The sequence below is a fragment of the Diabrotica undecimpunctata genome, chromosome 10, assembly GCF_040954645.1.
Source record: "Diabrotica undecimpunctata isolate CICGRU chromosome 10, icDiaUnde3, whole genome shotgun sequence".
Lineage (NCBI taxonomy): Eukaryota > Metazoa > Arthropoda > Insecta > Coleoptera > Chrysomelidae > Diabrotica > Diabrotica undecimpunctata.
Window position 1 is genome coordinate 11832939 of NC_092812.1, and position 15030 is coordinate 11847968.

Genomic DNA, 15030 nt, shown 5'->3' on the forward strand with positions numbered 1-15030 from the left:
GGATTTTGTCGTTTTTTTTTTTATAAAAACAAGTGAGGAGTCAGGAGGAAAAATAATCTTGAGTCCACAAAAACAGTTTGCATTCGAAATCGAAATTGTATGTTTCAAATTAAAACAAATTGTTTTAACTGAACCGTATAAATCGGAAAAAACGTTGACATGTTTACAGAGAAAAAATTAAGAGAAGACAAAAAACAAAAGACAATTTTATTTGCGAAACATGATACAAAAAATTGAGTGTGCCGGCATGGACCATGAACTTTCTTCCCCAGTACTTCAAGCTTCTGCGTCACAAAATGATTCTTTCTCCGAACTTCCCTCCTGCTCAGTACCTTTTAAATCAATGTAGAACTTTCTAAAGTTTTCCAAATATTTGGTCAAGTGGAGAAGATCTTGTAATTTAGCAGCTTTGACCGGAATAGGGCCGTTGTACAAAGCTTCGGGATGATTTTGGCTAGTAACTTCCGGAGTTGTGATATTATGAGCTTTCCTTAAATTTCTTTTCGGGTTTCGTTTAACTTTGCATTCAAACAGCGAGCTTGCAAATAACCCATCATAGGTATTCTTGTGAAAGATAAATTGAGGGCTATTTTTCCTGATTTCCAACACTAGAATAGGTCTTGTAGGCATTGGACATTTCTTGGGATACTTGTTGGAGAAATGCTTAGTGAAATTCAGAAATTTGATATCTTTCCCACAGTCCAACACCTTGATCGGTTTCGGTTTCCCTATGCTCTTGCGGAGGACTTTTCTCCAATCATCCGGAGTTTCCGTATAAGCTTTGTCATTAATTAAACTCATGTCCCGGTAGCACTGTAGAAAGGAATGTCCTCTGATGGGAAAAATTACTTTCATAAACTCAAACCGTCCTTCTGTCTGAACCAGATAATGAATGAATCGAACAACTGTGTAATTTTTATTTTGCCCTATAAAAGTCGCAAAATATTATCAAATTTTGAACCGGAGATGACAGTATGTTATACACAAAGTGATGAATCATCGAACACACATCGTCAGCCGCCTTTTTTGCTACCGATTCGTCATAAGTATAGAAAATAGAGGTAAATTCGGCCAATACATGTACATTAAAGCTTAAAAAATTAAGTTACCGTTTATAGTAGACATCATTTTGGGTCACATTGGGGGTTGGTAAATTTTTTTTGGAATGGCTTATGGTTATGGCTTCTATATCGATTGCTTTTGACGAGAATTTTCAACAAAATTTTTCACTTCTCGCAAGATGAAGTTGTTTCTCGTTGTTTTTTTTTCTTGTAATTTCTATAAGATTTGGGTTTTATATTCATAACTGCTAGCATCTAATTTCTGCGAAAGGGCAGATATTTCCACTTTTATCGTGTCACAGTAGCTACATGTGTCTTTCCTAGCAAAACCGAATGTAATATTAAACTTTATTTAAAAAATTTCGCGAAATTTGTCAAACGATAATTTATTATTCGGATTTTTTTTCTAAGTAAATAGTATGTAACTTAGTTTTGTTGAGTTCTTCAGGATAAGATTTCTTACTTTTTTCCTTGAGTAATGCGATTTTCTTCCTTTCAAGGAACCAATAAATTCTGTCACTTTGACGATAGTATCTTCAGAAATTTTGTGGGGCCTATTTCCGTGTTTTCTTCTAGCGTCTAATGGTATAGTGCCAGTTGAGGCCAGTGATTCTCGAATTCTTTGCACTCGGAAAGCAGAAATTCCATGAATGGATAAGAATGCTTTGAAACATACTTGCACATCACCGAAAGTCCCATCAGGGCCACTCCTAACACGATAGGAATAAGAAGCAAGATTAGGTGTCCAACGCACGGGAACTGGGTAAACGGTTATCAGACCACCTAAATACCGAGTCTGATCGTCGCAGTTAGCAAGTTCATTAAATTGAGTCAAAATGCGTCGCCTTTCGGCTTCATTGACGTTCCCAAAATAACGAAAACGGTGGCACTTGCAATGTGGCCCTACCTCGCAGCGCGTTGACTATGATGGTTCTTCCCCAGTAGACCGTTTCATATAACATTTGTAATAAAAGGACTGTAAATGTTTTCTCTTTTACTCCGTACCATCTGAAAGTAACATGTATTTATCATTAGAAAACTTTGTCATCTCAATTTCGACCAAAAGTGGACTAGTGGATTGTTTTCCCGCTGACACCTCAAGTATTTTTAATAAATTGTGTCTTGCTTCCGATGAGTTCTTTTTTTTCAAAAATAGTGCTCATTTTACGTACAACGCCATTTAATTTACACAGATCCAGATAGTTTACTGAAAGCCTGTTAATTATTTGTAAAATAATAATTATAACAAACTATTATACATATTTTTTAAATTTATATACATAGTGGCAACTTTTTCATTGACCACAAGATATTGCTATTTTGGAAATGGTAACAGTAACAAAGTCGGGTATATTAGAAAAAAAGGCATTTAGAAACAAGTTGAACTTGAAGAAAAATATAGCGAGTCAACAGCAAGCTCTTCTGGTAATGGTAGGAATGACCTTAAAAGTGAAAATTGGTTCTTTCTACGACAAGCATGCTTTTGTAGCAAAATTGTTTTTTTGTTGAAGGATACTATCATTACCACGTTAATATTTGTCCATTGCAATAAAAACTATTCTTTATCTTTATGTACTTAAAGCTATTTACGTTTTTGGTAGGTTCTCTACAGGCTTCGTCCCTGATAAATAAAAAGCTTAGTTCATCGAACCGTCAACTCATCCATCCAATACCGAGCTGTTCTGATAATACTATAGTCTATAATAAAAGTTAGTATCTTCAGATTTTTTTACGGAAAAAAATTATGTCTTTTAAGTGCCAGAAAAACTAATAAACTTTCTGTTTATAATTTATTATCACTTAATTAATTTTTAGGCCACGTTAATCAATCGTCCTCTAATACATTGGACAGCAATAACAATGATTGATGGAAGTTCAGATAGCGACTCTTCATCAACAACTTAAGATGTATTGGCAATGGAGTCGATGAAGACAAAGAAAATACCACAGAAGTTATTGAGGATAAAAAAATTAAGAAAATGTAAAGGTGATAAATCAACATGGAAGAGAAATTTGACGAAAAAGTTAAAAGATCAAGAACAAGCATACGTATCGTCTACTATTAACAAACCTATGAAGGAAAGAACTAAGGGCCCTCCGTGCAAAAATACATGTAAGCTTAAATGCTACTTAAGTAAATATATCAAATAAAATAAGAGAACGGATTTTTCAAGAATACTGGTGTCTTGGAGATATTAATAAACAGTGCGACCTTATATCCTCATGTATTGTTGGCATCAAACCCAAATATCAGTACTATGTCTACGAAAATAAACGTCGAGATAACAATGGATTTTGAGACTAGAATTCGGGTCTGCAAACCATTTATTAAATCTACGTCGGATATCACAGACAGACCAATTCGTACAGTTGTAGAGGCAAACATAAAAACCACCTAAAACTTCATGACAACATTAGGGAAGGACTGAAACTCCATACAAATAGCATTCCTAGGATCGAAAGTCTTTATTTACACGAGTGGGTCTAGTTATGAATGCATAGAAAGTGGTAAGTAGCTTGCTGATTTGTATCGAGATTATGTTGAGGAATGTAAAAAAAAGAACATTCCGTATGGAAAGTATCTTAGTTATCACCCAGTTTTTCACAACTTAATATTTCTTTTTTCACTCCTAAAAAACCAACGTTCGTTGTGTATTTCCATGATAATGCCTCAGACACTCAAAAATTTACAAGCTGTTCTGACAGGTTCCAACAGAAATGTATCTCTTTTCTACTACAAGTCTAAATTAAATGTTGTGAATTTTACCATATATGAAATGAACGGAAACGCAAATTTAGATGAATGTTTCTGTTATGTCTGGGATAAGACAAACGGCAATCGAGCAGCAAATGAGATAGGATCTTGCTTGCTAAGCTATATAGAGCATACATCAAAAAATAGATCTGAATGCGATGCTCTTGAACCTGTTTTTTTCTCAGATAATTGCGCTGGCCAATAAGAAAACAAGTACATAATTGCTATGTATATGCATGCACTAAAAAAGTATCCTAATATTAAATCCATATGGCATAAATAATTCCTGGTAACAGGACATAACGAAGATCGAGGGGGATTGTGCTCATTCTGTAATCGAATGGCAAGTAAAGCATTACATAAAATCAAGCCCGATATACTTACCTAACGAATACACAACTTTAATTCGAACTGAAAAAATTTGGTAAACTATTTCATGTAAAGAAGCTATCTTTTATAGAGATTTTTCGATCTAATAGATTTAAATGGAAGGATTGGAAATTTCATTGGGGGAGAAAAATTAAGCGATATCAGAATTATACAAATTAATAAAAATTATCCATTTACGGATATACTGTTTTACCAAAACAGTTCGCGGCAACAGTAGATCATTGACCCTTTACCCTGCATACAATTCTAAGATAAAATTAGTGAGCGTAAGCAGTCCGATCTTCAAGATTTGCTGGAAAATGCAGGCATTCCCTCATGTTATGTATATTTTAACAATAACTTGAAGTGCCATTTACTGTTCGTATCTTGTTACTATGTTTGTACTTTTTTAATAAAACAAAGAATTTTTTGTTTAGTTTAACTTTATTTTAGTGTCACATTATTATCAAAACAATTTAAATCGTTTTTTTAAAGAAAGTCACAATTTAATATATGACAAAATAGTTTTAACAAAATAATAAAAAAATGCATATTTTTAAAGAAGAGGGACACAAGCAGTTATCATTCAAAAGTTTGTCAATCCAAGAGAAAGTCTCTAATACCAGTTAACTACAGTACTTTGTGTATTTAAACCATAATAAAAGCTTTTAATTTGCTTGCAATGTTAAATTAATATAATCAAGTAAAAAAACAATAATCTTTAAACCATAAAATTGACACAATGTTGATTTTTGAGTTATGAAGTTCTTCTATAAATGGAGCGATATGCAAAAAGCTATGAGTAGTGTGGCTGGTCGAGGGAACCTATCCGGGGACGGTGCTGAGAAGATTGCTGTGGTCCCCATTACCGGGAAGAGGGCTATCGGTCTAACCAGAGTTTTTTTCTAGGGGAAAGTTCTACAGATCTCCAAGTCAGTGAAATAGGAGTGATTCCGAATTATAAAAGGAACACATGTTCCGTGTGAAGGAGCTTCTCTTGCGGTGGTTCCAAGGATAGTAGTGGAGGTATGAGACAAGCTAGGCTCCATGTAGCGGAGTCTTTCGAAAGTCTCAAAACACAATTTTTACTTAACCATATGAGACTGGCCGTCAGTATGATCGTTGGCCTCTGTAGGTTTAGACTACATTTATTTGTATTGGTAGATAATCAAGACGCCGTTTTTGACGAGGAGGAAACCCTTCATGTCCTATATATAATACGAAATATGTATCTGGGTCTCCAGACATGTCGAAGATTGGCCCATCGCATACCCAGTCCGGATTATACGGGATGTTATAATGGACCCGCCAAGAGGTCTAAGTGCCTCAAGGACTCAAAAATGAACGACGCTTTATATGCATCAACCACGGATAAGCAGAAGGTGAAGTTACAAACATTCTACAAATATATTGAAAAAGCCCTGAAAATAACAAAAAGTAGAGCAATTACTGTAGTTATAGGTGATTTCAATGAAAAAGTCGGCAAGGAAAGAACTGGAACAATGGCGGGACGGACTAGGGGAATGTAACGAGAGATGATATCGACTAGTACAATTCTGCCAAGAATAAAGTCTAGTAATCCCAAATATCTTCTTTAAACTACCTATAAGACGGTTATATAAGTTACGCTGGCCAGAGGATAAGCCGGAAAAAGTGGTAAGGAATGTAACCGATTATATAATGATTAAAGAGAGACATTGTAATCCCATTAAATCGGTGAAAACATACCCAGAGATATCGAATCCGACCATAAATTATTAGAAAATTTCAAGAACCCCAAACTAGAGGTTCGAAAACTGAAGGAATGAGGTGTAAAAGACTCCAACAGAAAATATCTGAAAACCTTGATTAAGTAGACACTAACACATGTGAGATCAATAAACAATGGGAAACACTAAAAAACTGTCTCCTCGTTCCATGCCAAGAGATGTTAAAAGAGCCAATAAAAAAAGAAAGACAATTGGATGACCGCCGAGATACTGATGATGAACAGACGGAGACAAGCCAATAACAAAGACAGTCACAAATACACAATCATGGTAAGGATCGTAAAAAAGAAACTACAATACAACTCTTTTAGATAAAAATAGGAACCCCTGATAACGACTAACAAAAAACAAAAACGATGGAAAGAATATATTGAAAAGCTTTTTGGACGAAACAGGAAACCTACAAGACATATCTTTAGAAGAAAAAGAAACAAGTGAAGAGATTAGAAAGGAAAAAATGTGATCAACTACCGATCGACATCCTTAAGATAATTGAACATGAGTACATGGATGTCCTAGTAATGCTATTGAATGAAATTTATGTGTCCCAAAAAAGAAAAACGCTAGAGAATGCAGCGACCACCGCACCATAAGTCTGATGTCTCACACACTTAAAACGTTCTTCAAGATCATTCACAAACGCATTTACCAAAAACTTGATATGGACATTGAAGAAACCCAATTTCGATTTCGTAGAGGCGTAGGTAACCGAGTACACCAAGGAAATAAGGCAAAAAAACACCTTGTTCGGGACATTGAACCAGCCAGGTTGCAAATGGGTATTTTGGGTATTATATACCTAATACATTATAAATACAAAACTGCCCGTCACAGTTCTGAGGCATAAATAGGTATTAACAAATAAGTGTCAAACATTCTTCAGTTTTATTGATTATACAAGGGAATATTCAGGACAGGAGAGGTATAGCAAAGAGAAGAATCTCATGGATACCTAACTTGAGGGAATGGTATGGAAGTACATTAATCGAACTATTCAGAGCAGCCGAATCTAAGATCAGAATAGTAATGATAATAATGATTATCAACCTCCATCATGGAGAATGCACGTAAAGAAGAAGTAATGGCACCAATTGATGTCAAAATAACAGAGGATAGGGAGCGGGAGAGGAAGATAAAATAAGACCTGATAGAGGCTTAGGCGGGATATATCGGTAATGGGAATTGATATTTGTATGACTAAAACTTCAGGAGAAATATAATTAGGGAAGCCGACCCCGCATAGGGATAAAGGCTAAGATATTGATGATCTGTTTTTTATTGATGTTATGGGGGTTTGTTATTAATTTGTGGAAATATCCTATTATTCCCTATCCGATATTGGACAAACTTCTATAACTAATTTGGCAATTTTTTTTGGATCCAATTGTTGCACTGCCATTTTTATTCTTAGTTATTTCACCGCCAGAGGTATTATATTGTATGGTTGTTCATTATGCATTTGCCGTTGTTTGGCCATCTTACCTCGCTACAGCCTAGTATATCTATTTTAAGCATAGTCAATTCGTTGATCAGCTTTGCTGCCTTTCCCGCTTCGTATATACTTATCACGTTCCATATACCTATTCTCTTTTTCAACTTTTTTTGTATCTATACAGTTTGCAAACAACATATTTGTAAAAGTAATATTGTATTTATATGAGATTAAATCACAATTGATTGTAGTAAAAATTACATTTTATTAACGTTTATTTTTGTAAGTTCCACTCCGGAACTCGTTTAAAAAAAAAAGATTATTTTAAATTAGGAAGTTGTTATAACCTATAGATGTCTATTAATTGGCGCTTTTTATTTGACCAACATTTGACAGGTGACTTACTTGGCTTAAATCTTGTAGGCAAATAGCTATGCTTAGTTGAAATTTCTGAGAGTGATGTTTGTACCCTCGGAATGATATAAAATTCTGATTTTTTTGTGTTTATGTATTTGTGAATTATTAACCCAGTCAAATCATCGATTTTACATAAAAATATACAGATTTTTGAAGGTTCTAAAAGGTATACGAGAGATAGCTGATGACAAATCCTTAAAGACGCACAGCTTATTTTGCTTTATCTTTTTAACCAATCATAAAAAGTGAAAAAAATAATTGTTTGCCTCTAAAACGTTTTTATACATTTTTAAGAAAAACGGTTAAAACAAATGTTGTACATCTTAAAAAGTTCTTTAATTTGTGAGTTTTAAATTTAAACATAAACAATTGACCGAGATAATTGCAAAAACCACTTATTTTTCAGTAATTTATAAATGTTAATAACTTTTTTTTAATAATAGCATTTAATATAACTACTTGAAATGATGACAATTAATGAGTTATTGAACTGTGCTAAATTTCAGCTGGATCGACCAAATAGTTTGTAAGTTATTCAATTTGTTTTTCCCGGAGAGCAATTATTTAAACAACTTCACTTGCTCAAAAAGTGACTCTAGAGTTATTATCAGATTGCAAACGATTCTTTGAGGTTTCAATTTTAAGATATATGAAAAAAAAAATTAAACATTTTATCAAAATTGTTATTAAAAAAACCGTTTGTAACAAGGCTGGCTTTTAGTTTATAAACATTTATAATATCTTTGATATTTTTTATGTCACGCGTTTCTATACTGACAAGATGGTAAAAAACATAATATAAAAAAATAACCTTCTATGATCAATAGGAACCAAGATAACATGTTTTTTTCAAATCATATTTTCATTGTTTATTAACATTAAAAGATGAAAAAAGTGAACAGTTAGATTTTATCAACCAATTTATAGATGTCATATACAGAGAAGGTGTAAAAAGTTATAACCCGTTAAAGTGATAGTCCTCGTAAAATATCGCCACGTTAAAGTGGAGGGAAGAACTTTTCGAGATCCGTTTTTTAAAATGGAACTTCAAATTGAAGGGCGCTGGAAAAATTTGCAATATCTCGCCTTCTATGGCACGCAGAATATCCATTGTTGTTTTAAACTGGGGTACCTCGAGAAAATAATAACTGGTCTACTTCCACCTCCCGGAAAAATCGGAAAATGCCGAAAAATTAATAAATTAATTTTTTTCATAAAAAAGTTATCTAATTTTACTATTCTTTCGAAAGATGTACTTAAATTTTCATAACTAATGTAAATTATTTATATAAATATATAATATTAATTATAAATTAATACTTCAAACGTGTTTATTTAAATTAAAATCTGAAACGACTTATTTTTTAAGAAGCTTTTATACTTTAAATATTATGTTTATGTGAGATTAAGCCACAATTATTGGTTGTAACGAAAATTACATTTTTAAATACTAATATTCGACGTTTAGACCTACGCTTCGGAAGTCGTTCTCCAAAAATATTATTTTAAAGAATTCTGAAAAATGTATAACTAAGTTGTTTTTTATTAGGTTATGTCCTTTCCTAATAATAAACTAAACTAATAACAAACAACTTGGTTATACATTTTTGCAGATAATCTTTTTTGAGAACGATTTTCGGAGTGTAGGTCGAAACGTCGAATATTAGTACCTACTTAAAAATTTAATTTGCATTACACCAATAATTGCGACTTAATCCCATATAAACACAATATTTAAATTATATATGGCACAAGAAAGTAGTTTCAGAACCTTGTTAAGTTTTTAATAATGGTTTTACTTAAAATAAATTTTGAAACAAATCTTTTTGTTTTACAAGAAGAATTAATAATTAGTATTATATATTTATATAAATAATACCCATTAACCAATCAAATTCAATGATTTTTTACGAAATAATGGTAAAATTAAACTTTTTTATGGAAATATTTACCTAATTGATTTTTCCGGGATTTTACGATTTTTCCTGGAGGTGAAAATAGCACAGTTCCTATTGTTTTATCGAGTTACCGTAATAAAAAAAAAACAAGCGTGTCTGCGTGTCATAGAAAGCAAGATATTGCACATTTTTCAGCGCGATCCAATTTGAAGTTTCATTCTAAAAAAAAACGGAGCTCGGACAGGCGGTATTTTAAGAGTACCGTCAAAGGTTATACCTGTTTTCTCCTTCTAGGTATATGCCATCTATATGGATCATAAAATTTAGAGCTTCGTTTATAATCTATTCAAGTTTCAGTTCTTACTGTTAATAATAAACAATGGAAATATGATCTTAAGAAAGAAATCGTCTTCTTGGTTCCTATTGGTCATAGAAGGTTCTTTTTTTTAAAGGTTGTGTTTTTTTAATTAAATATTGTGTTTTTTCACCATCTTTTTAGTGAGCCTACTTAAAAGCATGTGACAAAAAAAATATCAAAGTTTTTACAAATGTTATACGCTAAAAATACAGCCCTTTTTCTAACTCTTTTTTTTTTTAATAACAATTTTGATAAAATGTTGAAATTTTTTAATATATCTTAAAATTGAAGCCAAATAATCGACTGTTATCTGCTAAATACCTCTAGGTCACTGTTTATTAAATAATCGCTCTCCAGGATAAAAAAATTATATAACTTACAAATTATCAGGTCGATCCAGCTCAGATTAAGAACATTTCAATAACTTATTAATTGCTATCATTTCAAGTTGTTATATTACATAATTGCATTATGCAAAAAAAAAAACAAAGTTAACATCTATAAATTACAGCAAAAATAAGATTTTTTTGCAGTTATCTCGGTCGATAATTTATGTATTTTAAATTAGAAACTAGCAAATTAAAGAACTTTTTAAAATCTACCTTTTATGTGAACCATTTTTCTCAAAAATGCATAAGAAACTTTTTATAGAAAAATAATGATTTTTTTCACTTTTTATGATTGTGTAAAAGAACAAAGCAATTAACAGCTGTACGTCTTCAAGCGTTTGTCACCAGTTATCCCCCATATACCTGTGATAATCTTCAAAAACCTGTATTTTTTCAGATTTTTTTTTACTGGCTTATATGTATAATTGTAGATGATGTGTCTCTGACTTCTTCTGAATATTGGTAACCAGAGCCTGCAGTCTGTTGATGGGTTTGTTACACATTCTTCTTCTTCCAGTAAGATGAGGGCTGCTCCTTTGATCTAACTCTTTTTGCTGTCTCTTTCTTTTAAGACTATTGATGTATCTTTACATTGTACTTTGTGCTCAGTGTTCCAGGCATGTTTGCATATCTGGGATTTGTCGAAGTCTCTGTTTTTGACGTAGGCTTCATGCTCGTTTTTCCTGACACTTAGTGGTCTTGAGGTTTCTCCCACATAAAAATCGTTGCATTCACAAAGTATTTTATATATACTATGCTTTGATCTCTCCTGCTAGTTGTTGATTTGGTTTTAGACAGAATAGATCTCGGTGTGTTTGCTGTTTCGAATGTTGTTGTATTTATTTCCTATTCTTTTTTAATTTTCCTGATAAGCCCTTTATACATGGTATTGTTGTCTTTAAATCTCTTCTTGTGAGCATTTCTGGATTGCTTATGGTCTTGGTTGTTGTTTCCTTTCTTCCATCTTCTGAAATTCCTTGTTTATAAATGACAATGAATAATAATTTTTTTGTTAAAACCTCTGTTAGCAGGTTTTGTTCTCACTGAAGAAAAAAAACTCTGGAAGAAAAAATCTGCTAACAATAGTTTGAACAAAAAATGATTATCCGTTTTTATTTATAAACAAGGAATTTTAGAAGGTAGAAGAAAGGAAACAAGACCATAAGCAATCCAGAAATCCTCACAAGAAGAGATTTGAACACGACAATAATACCATATTTAAAGGGTTTCTCAGAAAAATTAAAAAGGATAGGAAATAAACACAACATCACATCTACATTCAAAACAACCAAAAACTGAAATCTATTCTATCCAGAACCAAACCAAACAACACGCAGGAGATATCAAAGAATTGCATTTATAAAATAACTTGTGAATGCAACAATTTTTATGTGGAAGAAACCGCACTGTTAGGATAAACGAGCATAAAGCATACATCAAAAACATAGACTTCGAAAAATCCCAGATATGCAAACACGTCTGGAAAATGAGCACAGATACATCAATAGTCATTAAAGAAATAGACAACAAAAAGAGAAAAATCAAAGAGAGCCCTCATCTTACTTGATGAAGAAGAATATGTAGCAAACCGATCAACAGAATGTAGCAAGCTCTGGTTACCAATATTAAAAGAAGAAGTCAACAACAAGAATATACCAACATTAATGGATTAACAGAAGGTCAGAGACACATCATGTATAATTTTCCATAATACACAAACGCATAATACATAAACACACCAAAAATCAGAATTTGATACCATCCTGAGGGTAGAAACATCACTTTCAGAATTTTTAACTAATTTGGGCTATTTGCCCATAACATCGAGGCCAAGTAAGTCAGTTGACAAATTTTGGCCAAATAAAAAGCGCCAATTGATACAACTATAGGCTATAACAACTCCTTAATTTAAAATTATCTTTTTTTGGAAAACGATTTCCTGAGTGGAAATCGAAACGTAAAAAACAAACGTAAAATGTAATTTTTATTACAATCAATTTTGGTTTAATCAAATAAAAACACAATATTAACTTAAACATGCCACAAGAAAACAGTTTTAAAACCTCTTTATATTTGGAAAAATTGTGTAAACGAAAATATTTTAAAAATAATAAAGAAAGATTTAGAGAATGACAATACATTGACAATTAGAACAAAATGAAATGTATCAGCAATAGTGAAACTAAAAATTTGATGCGCATAGAATACTTGTTTACCATAAAAAAAATCATTAACCTTTTTGAACGTTTTAAATAATTAAGAGGATATTGTATGCAAAATTAAACTATATAGACAACAGATTTACCCAATTGTGTGGACATCAAATGGCTCGAATGATGTCCATAGCGACTGATGCTGAGTATTAAGTATATCAAATAAAATAAATTTATATGAAGCTAGAAATTCTATTATTACCTACGTGGCACCGAAATTAACCATATAGCGGAACGACCATTTTTGGACTAAAAAAAATTTTTGAAAAAAAAATAATGATACCGGATTTAATCAAATAATTACATTCACAAAACTACATTTAATTAAATAGACGAAAACAGCTTAAACAACACCATTGCAACATCATTTTAAACAACCAATACAACAAATACTTGGATACTTACGGGGTCTGGTTCATCAACTACGTGACTTTTACTTCTTGGTTTCACTTCTTGGCCATCTTCATACCCCGCCATTTTTGGTCCAGCTCCATAAAATTTTAAACGACGCAATTCTTTCACTGCTGCTTCATCCTCTTCTACTTTTTCTTCTTTGATTTTAACATTTAAGTCGCTCTTAAATAAAGTAAATACCGTTAGAAATTATACAATGTCCACGTGTTGTCCGTGCTTCTGTGTCCCCCAAAAATTGGGATTTTATAGATCTGCCTAAAGGTGGCGCCAGTGTTAAATATTATAATAATCAATTGGATTATTTTAAAATAACATAAATATAATATTAATAAACTGTTCTTATACCTCTTCTTTTTCTCAAAGGAAAATTCCTATAGTCTTGAAACTTGGTACATTTCTTCTTGATATAAGGAAGAACCTTACTGAACTTGTGTTTAACTCATCTTCTCTATTTCATATTCTTATCATTTTCTTCTCTTGTAACTAGTCCTATTATTTAGTACATCTTGATGTAAAAAACCCGACTGAATTTGGGCTCCACATGTATTATTTTCTTCTCCTTTTCATATTTTTTAGCCTGTTCTTTTTCTTGAAAAGTACATAGGTTTCCTTTTGTAAAAGAAAGAATATTATTGACCTTGGGACCTTCCGTATTATTATGCCTTCTCTTGTTTTCGAAAGAAGTCCAGCGTCTAGAAACTTAAGTAGTAGTACTTAATAGTACTTAAGTTCCTGTTGATGTAGGGAAGAATCCTATTTAATCTTTGGTCAACAAGTCTTCTTCATTTTCTTTTCATATTCTCATACATTTTGCCTTTCTTGGAAGGAAAATTCTAGTATTCAAATTTAGTACAAAGGTTCCTCTTTTTATAAGGAAGAACCCTATTGAATTTGGTGCCATATCTTCTTCTTTTCATAATTTCATGCATTTTATTTTTTTTGAAATGAAGGTCTTACCGAGTCCAAAATTCAGTATACAGCTTCTTTTCATATTATTATACCATATTTTTCTGGAATAAAAAGTTTTTTATAGTCTTGAAACATAATTTACGTAGAATGTAAGGAAGAACATTATTGAATTTGCACGCACAGATATTTTCCTCGTATAATTCTATCCCTTTCCTTTTTCTTGAGGGGAAAGTCCTAGAGTCTTGAAACTTGATAAATAGGTTCCACCTGGTAAAGAACTCTGATGAATTAGGGAACTTTTCTCATATTTTTATGCCTTTAAAATAGATAAAGGCACATTTTTAAATATAATATATAGCACGAGCTTAGTTATTCTCAGGGATTTTAGGGTTTTTACAAGAAAATTATACACATGGATAAAAAGATGTTAATTTATTGATGGTTTCACGACAAAATCTTAAAACTAACTAATTGATACTGTGTATAATAATCCTTCGTCTGTGTATCATCTGTCTTCCAAATAACGTAAACATAAACACATATACAGCTCACTTTCGGCGAGATAGCGGTTTGACGATATTATATCATCGTACATACCATAGGGGTCACAGTCATAGAGGGTACGGTTTGTTAGACTCCCCTCCTGGCGTTACTCGTTAAAGGGGTCGCCAGCAGAAGATGCTGGTTGAGTGGCACTACAAGCGTTGGAGCTTCAACAACATTGAGGTTAGCGTGTGTAAGAGAGGATATGTAGAACACACGGGCAGTAGGGATGTCCACTCCATAAAGCTCGTAAATCACAGGCGATACCACTTGACACAGGCTTGATTCTATAGGGCCCATATCTCTTCGGGTAGAATTTAGCTGCCTGACCTTTCAACTGGTACTGAGAACGGTTGAACATAGCTTGAGTTTATGTATTATCTAACCATTGGTATCTCTTCCGGCCAAGTGTTATGGTCAGTTCCTACAAGCATAGCGAGTCTCTGGATAAGCAAATCGTAATAACACCTAGTCAATAAGCATCATAGCACATTCTTGTGCTG

At 32.5% G+C, this 15030-nt stretch overlaps 1 protein-coding gene across 2 annotated transcripts in view; it reads right to left on the reverse strand.

Moving 5' to 3' along the window:
• Nucleotides 1-15030, reverse strand: part of LOC140451582 (lysine-specific demethylase 5-like) — a 94683-nt gene that overhangs the window by 39235 nt on the left and 40418 nt on the right. The window contains exon 6 of one of the 2 annotated variants that reach the window (XM_072545417.1): nt 13067-13237. The exons of the other annotated variant lie outside the window; for it this stretch is intronic. Coding sequence (XP_072401518.1) covers nt 13067-13237 — 171 coding nt within the window. The remainder of the gene's footprint in view (nt 1-13066; nt 13238-15030) is intronic. 2 annotated transcript variants of the gene reach the window in all.